The 7225-nt window shown below is 39.2% G+C and overlaps 1 protein-coding gene across 5 annotated transcripts; it reads left to right on the plus strand.

Moving 5' to 3' along the window:
- The first annotated feature begins 542 nt into the window (after positions 1-542).
- On the plus strand, positions 543-6537 carry LOC131321837 (serine/threonine-protein kinase RHS3-like). 5 transcript variants are annotated; one of them, XM_058352796.1, is made up of 5 exons: positions 543-1093; positions 1584-1672; positions 1836-1946; positions 2233-3134; positions 5394-6537. In XM_058352796.1, the coding sequence occupies exons 3-5, from the start codon at positions 1932-1934 to the stop codon at positions 6259-6261; spliced, it is 1785 nt and encodes a 594-aa protein (XP_058208779.1). In that variant the 5' UTR covers positions 543-1093; positions 1584-1672; positions 1836-1931; the 3' UTR covers positions 6262-6537. The 5 variants fall into 5 exon arrangements, with proteins under 5 accessions (XP_058208779.1, XP_058208778.1, XP_058208780.1 ...); XM_058352795.1 differs by having other exon boundaries at positions 1845-1946; XM_058352797.1 differs by having other exon boundaries at positions 1882-1946.
- Positions 6538-7225: the final 688 nt, after the last annotated feature.

Genomic DNA, 7225 nt, shown 5'->3' on the forward strand with positions numbered 1-7225 from the left:
GTTTGCTTTTTAAAAATGAAAAAATAAATTGAGCCGATGGAAATGTAATATATACACCGTTTTCAATTAAGGGATGTCACTAGCTACTTCTTTATATTCCCCAACTTTTTAGCATTTCTAGAACATTTGGCAAGAAAATATTACCTAAGAGGAAGCAAACTTGTACATACTGAGTCTTTGGAACTTTAGAAAAGGGAACTAATAGCTAAGAGTGTACATACCGAGTCTTTGGAACTTCCCCAACCCAATAGTCATTTAGTCCATGTTGCTAGCCGTTGAAGTTATGTTTGATCGACAGTTAGGAGGTGGTAAAGTGACAAAAGCGTGATAGATTGAGGGGCAAAGATAAAATATTCCAAAAGACAGAGGTATTTTCCGTGGTTTGGTGTTATTAGTAGTACATACAGACGCGAGCACAGAGGATTGATTTCCTTTCTGTCTGTATGTCTGTTGCTTTACAGAAAGTCTTATGTTATGTTTAGGTGCTCCACCCAAAGTCCAACGCCTTTGAACAGAATTTAACGGCGATCCATACATCTTCCTGAATGGCAGAACGGTGACCGGTTCCTCCTCTCTCTCTCTCTCTCTCTCTCTCTCTCTCTCTCTCTCATTTTGTGGATGGATGGATGGATGTATGATGGTTGGACTTGGATGCACATATGCTGGCACATATACAAGCCCCTATATACATGCATGGATTTTCCTGATGGTTGTGTTATTCCCCCTCCTTGTTCCCACAAAATTCTCTCCTCAAATATCTTCAAAACCAACAATTATAATAATGGTCATAACGACAATCCACTCCACCTGTATGGGCCATGGCTTCAATCAAAGGCCACCTCCTTCTCATATCCTTTTTGCAACTTCCTTTCTCTTCCCTTCATTCCTCTCCTTTTGATATCATTTACCTTATATGGAACAACACCACCGCCAACAACAATGGGGAATGGATGAACCAATTTTTACCTTGAATACGCAGATAGGAACGTTTAACGTATGAAACTCTTAACTTTATCAATCAGACAGGCGAAGGGAAAATACAATTGCAGTTGGGACCTAAATTTTGGCAGACAACTGCTCATCTGTATGACAAGTAATCATCTCCTCAAGTCCATTTTTTTTTATCCCTTTCTTTATGTGTTTGCAGTTTTCAATTTTTTTTGGTTTGTTGTTGCTACATTATCAGATTTCATCTATCTCCTTTGCTATTTACTTTCTGAATAAGTATGAAAATTTATATTTGCCCTTTCTTCGATTATACATTATGGATACTTCTTTGTCTCTGTCCTATCTCTATTCATTAAAGTTTTTTTTTGGGTTGGCTACAACAAATGGGAAATGTTACTTCAGTTTCCATGTGACTCAAGATTTAATCCTTATTCCACCCAAATATTTGCCCTGTCGGTTTGATTTAATACATGCATTCTGAGGTTGTCTCCAACAGTTAAACTTAGAGCTTTTGGATGACAATGATCAGTACTTTCATAGCATTGCCTGCATTTTACTTTTAATGCCATAATGTCATCTCTCTTTAGAGCGCATGAGTTTGTGTGTGTGTGTTGAAGCATTTATGCGCATTACAGGTTTAAAACCAATGGGGTCCCTTCGTGAATCTAATCAGGGTATGTGTCATTTCATGTTGTAGAAAACAGAGAGCCAAAACGCATATGAGGTCAGTGTTCGTATTTGATTTCTTTCTCTTTTTCTCAAGTAAACTGTTTAGTTGCATCAAGAAATACTAACTCAATTCAATCCAATCCACTAAAGAAGTCTCTGGTAATTTTCATCTGCTGTGTAACCTACCAGCTAATTTTTTTATCCTTTTTTTATTGGAGGCCTACCAGCTAATTGATGGGGGTGGTTTTGTGCTGTTTTCTAAAGGGCTAATGATCATCTAGGTCCTGCTCGTTCAAGGGAATTGAGCTGTGTGGATGTTGAAAATTTTGGTCAGTGTGGATTTTTCTTCTTCTTCCTCTTTTTGTGGTACTAAAGTCATTGCACCTTACTCACAGAATCTTTGAAAGTTAACAAGCTTTTTAATCTGATAACACTCACTGTTGCCACTAATTGCCAGCCACTATTTTGTTCTCCGCTGCCAACATTGTGTTAACCATATCTGCGCACATTTTCCATAACGAGCAATTCCTGCAGCATGAGATTATGGGTAAAAGTTACAGCATGATTGCCCGTACAATTAGAACAACAGGATAATGTTTTCCTCATTTGATACAGATAAGCTACATGTCATCAGAAGGACCATGTGAACCAAGGAAAATGGATCAGGTTGTCAAGAGTACCACCAGTTCATCCTCGAACCCACAAGATGATCCTAACCAAAGAGAGCAAATACCTAAAACAAGGGTCAATATAAGCCATAATTTTCCATCTGGTCTTGGACATGTGGATGATCCACTTTCCAAAACTTCGCCAAATTCAGATGGCGATCCATGTCCATTGGCAAGTCCAAAGATACCTGATGCAGATAGCAATCCAGATTCCAAAGCGGACCTATTTACAAAGACAGGAAATTCTGTGACTAATCCATGCCCTTTACCAAGTCCAAGGATGGCAACAAATACCGAACTCCTTATATCGACCTCAACAGGGGCAGCCGCAACAACAACACAACCGTTAAATGCAAAGGCAGGTGATGCTAAGGGTAGCCAACAGTTTACCAATTTTGGCCGGGGAGGCGGCAATGGCACCCGTAGTGACAGCTTAGAGAGCTCCAGTGCACCCCTTAAGCCCCACACTGGGGGAGATGGTCGATGGGATGCCATTAGCTTGGCTTCTTCCAAAGATTCCCCTCTTGGTCTTAGCCACTTTAGACTACTGAAGCGGATCGGATATGGAGACATAGGAAGTGTCTATCTTGTTGAGCTCAGGGGAACCAATACCTACTTTGCTATGAAAGTCATGGACAAGGGGTCTCTTGCAAGTAGAAACAAGCTTCTTCGTGCTCAGACAGAGAGGGAGATTCTTGGTCTTCTTGACCACCCATTTCTGCCTACTTTGTATACCTATTTTGAGACAGATAAATTTTATTGCTTGGTCATGGAGTTCTGCAGTGGAGGTAATCTTCACACTCTTAGACAAAAGCAACCAAACAAGTACTTCACAGAGGAAGCTTCTAGGTTAGTACCTATCATCTTCCTTTGATCAAATTCTTGTATCTCTTCATTTTAGTCACTCTAAACCTTTCTTTGTCGGCTTTATCTTAGCAATGTCGAATTTATATTGGATTTGGGGCCTTTTCTTACCTGGTCGAATACTCCTGACATCTGTATTTATGGTTCTAATATTGGTTAAGGGTTTTTTATTTCATGCTTTAACTAACCAAGTGGGTCTTGATGGTTGTGAGCAGTGAAAGGATATGGCCGTTTACACCTTGCCATCCCTCCCCACAACGCCCCCCCCCCCCCCCCCCCCCCCCGCCCCCCATTGAAAGCAGCTGAATTTAAATTTTTTTTTCTCCTCAAATACTTAAACGAGTACAGCTGTTGATTATTGTATAGCTGTTCACAAGAGTTTTCACGGATTAGAAAATTTTAGTTATTACTGGATAAAAAATTAGCATGTCTGATTTTTGGTAAAAGGGTTCTGTATTTCATGTGCCTTCTGAATTTTGTGGTACTGCTGTTAAGTAGAAGGAAAGAATTTAGAAGGATAAATGGAGACCAGCACTGGGTAACATACTTTCAGCTTTCATGTAATATTTGACATATTGTTATTCATACATTGTCTGCAGTAGCGAAAATTATCTTATCTCAATTTCAATTGAAATGAAAAAGTCTTGTGCTCTTAGCTTCCTTTTTTTGTAATTATCTCCTATGAGCGCTAGTTATTCTCAGTTCTTGAAGTTGAATAGAAGGGTTCACTATTCTTCCAGTTTTGGTCCCCACTGAATTGGGAACATAGCCACCTCTTTGCTGCCTCAACTTATTGGTCAGTGAAACATTTACAGTATGAGAAACCAAATTCAATGCTTCAAAAGTGTCTCGAAGTTTCGAAACCTTAGGCTTTACACTCTCTTGATTATTCCTTAGTTACGTGGTTCATCTTTTTCTTGTGTCTGTCTTGATTTTTACCTAATTGGGAATAACTATTCAGAAGAATGCAGTAAGATAAAATTGGTTACCATCCTCAGGTACAATATTCTCTATTTCCTAATCTTTACTTTTTCTGCAACAACCTTTAACGACTTAGACTACCCTGAAGAGATCCAACCATTGTCATTGTCCACCTCTATCAACACCAATCCACCAGTTTTTTTACCAACACCATAACTTCTTTTGACATTTTGCAGATTGACCCACACTATCACATTTAGTCCAAACCTTTTTACTCCAGTCTGTGTTTGGTTTTGTGGTTTAAACCAAAAACGGTTTTGTTTGATTCTGCTTATTAAAGACACGGATCCTGATGCGTTGTAATGTTAGACTGTTTATTACGGTTCTATTTTGAATCCGGGCTCAGCCTTCAAATCCAGGGCCAGCCACTGTAATTTTATGAGCGGAATGGTTTTACTGCTTTCTGTCGCGGTGTCACCTCATCACCTGGGGATCGAATACCCTGGTAACTTTTGGTGTAGTAAATATAGGTGTATTAGTTATGGCTTACACCCACTCCATTTTATTCTATACTTTGAACCCCACACAGCAAACTTGCTCACTCACAATTTTGTCCTTTAACTGAGCTTCAAAGAAACTAGTTATATCTTGTTGCGAATCGTTTAGTCTCTAAATCATGCGTGAACACTATAACAGGAGCATCGATTATCTTCCATCTGTTGAAAGCACTAGATTTCTAAATTCTCTGAGAATTAGAACATTTGAATTAGATATTTAGATGAATGATGATAATGCTCCTGTCTCATATTGTTTGGTAGGGGACAGAGGGAGAAAATACTAAGAAATTAGTCCCTACACATCTTGTATATTCAGCATCTCAGGAAGTTTATACTTATGGTCTTTGCTCATATGCTGTGTCATTCAAATACAGAGTTGGAAGATGTGAAATTTATGGAACCCTCAGTACATTGTCATGTACTCCAAGTTCCAATACAGAACATCCCAAGGATTTTATCATGGTATTATTCTCTGGCTGCTCCTTGGTATGGTGCAGCAGAGACTGGTCCTTGTCAAGTGCAAGTGATTATTGAATTGATTGATAAGCTATTCACTTTACCATTGTGTTTCCATAGGATAGTTTTTTCAGTACTAAGAGTGGTTCTTGTATTTGAATCTTCATGTATTTATTTGGTGTCCCGTTTTGCCCTGTGTATGATTTTCGAGGTTCAAGCACGTTAACTGGATCTAAGAACTCGTGCAAATAGCAGACCTTATGGTTAGTAAATAGCTTTGAAATGACATTCATGTTATTTAATTCACCAGGTTTTTTGCATCAGAGGTGTTGTTGGCACTAGAGTATCTGCACATGCTGGGCATTGTATACAGGGATCTGAAGCCAGAAAATGTGCTAGTAAGAGATGAGGGTCATATCATGCTCTCTGACTTTGATCTATCACTTCGTTGCTCTGTCAGTCCAACTCTTGTCAAGTCTTCTTCAGTACATGTTGGCGGCAGTGGCAGTGCTGGTGGCATTTTGGATGACAAGTATGCAGTACAAAGTTGTATCCAACCATCACATTTTCTTCCTCGCATTCTGCCTACGAAGAAGAATCGCAAATCCAAGTCAGATTTTGGCCTCTTTGTTGGAGGTTCTCTCCCAGAACTAATGGCAGAGCCCACTAACGTGCGGTCAATGTCATTCGTCGGGACCCACGAATATCTAGCTCCAGAGATTATACGAGGAGAGGGCCATGGTAGTGCAGTGGACTGGTGGACGTTTGGCGTCTTCTTGTATGAGCTATTGCACGGGACAACCCCTTTCAAGGGCGCTGGAAATCGGGCTACGCTTTTCAATGTTGTAGGCCAGCCATTACGGTTTCCAGAAACTCCGCAAGTGAGTTCTATGGCACGTGATCTTATACGTGGGCTCTTGGTTAAGGAACCGCATAAGCGAATCGCATATAAAAGGGGTGCAACAGAAATAAAGCAACACCCATTCTTTGAGGGTGTGAACTGGGCTTTGGTGAGGAGTGCCATCCCTCCCCACATACCCGAGCCTGTAGACTTTGGGCAGTTTGCTAGTAAAGAGACAACAGCCCAATCAGACAAGAAAATGGCAGAAATGGGGGCTGATCATAGAAACAAGAATAGTTCCCATGATTCTTCGTATGTTGAGTTTGAGTACTTTTAGGAATTATTTGGATGAATAATAAGGCGATTGAAGGAATGTTGTACTACAAGTTACTACTGGTTTGCTAGCGAGTAGCAAGAAGACATATCTTGTTGTTGCAAATATTCCTGTTGAGCTTGTTGCTTTCAATGCTTCTAAAAGTTGGAGATCTCCAACGGATGCCTTTATGAATCATTAGTACTATTTTGTATTTTGTATTATGAATCACTGTTTTTCTGTCTGGTGCCATCATTCCATAACCATTCGTTGTGTACTGCTCTGCTGAGGTAGCTAAGCTACACAATTCTTCGGTCGTATGTAATGACCAGCTGAGCTGAGCTAGCTAGTGTGTCTGTTCAGGTATATGTCATCGTTCTCTTTTAGAAGATGCATTTGGGGCATTTAGATTTTTTTCGCATAATATAAAATGCCAAAGCATGTTTTGATTATTCATAAAAAATAAGAACACCAAAAGATAATAAGAGTCGAAGAATGCATTTAGATATGCTGTTTATTAGTTGAATTCATTAAAAAACCTCCTAAAGAGCAAGTTTACCGGTCATTAGGTAAATAGTACACATTTTTTATTTTACCTACCCACATTTCTTTCAATACTACACCAATATTCTCTATTTTATCTATTCCTGAATATAATAATATTATTTCATTATGTGGTAAAGTAAAAAAAGAAGAAGAAGTAACCAATTAGAGAATAGAGAGAAAGTGCAATAGGCGCACACAAAATAAAATAATCAACACCTAGTGAATAGTTCCACGGTATTTATGTCTAAGAACCGTAGCTGCATTCATTTTACTTGGGCATATACCTATGCTGCTGCAGGGTGTTTTTGTGTATTTGACCCTCTAAAATGCCTAAAAATGCACTTGCACTACTCTGATACTCTTGCGCTAAAAGAAATTGAAATACTGTTGAATTAAAGAAGAAAAGAAGGTTTACCGAGTAGTAATTCTGTAATATACCACA

The sequence above is a fragment of the Rhododendron vialii genome, chromosome 4a (assembly GCF_030253575.1).
Source record: "Rhododendron vialii isolate Sample 1 chromosome 4a, ASM3025357v1".
Taxonomy (NCBI): domain Eukaryota; kingdom Viridiplantae; phylum Streptophyta; class Magnoliopsida; order Ericales; family Ericaceae; genus Rhododendron; species Rhododendron vialii.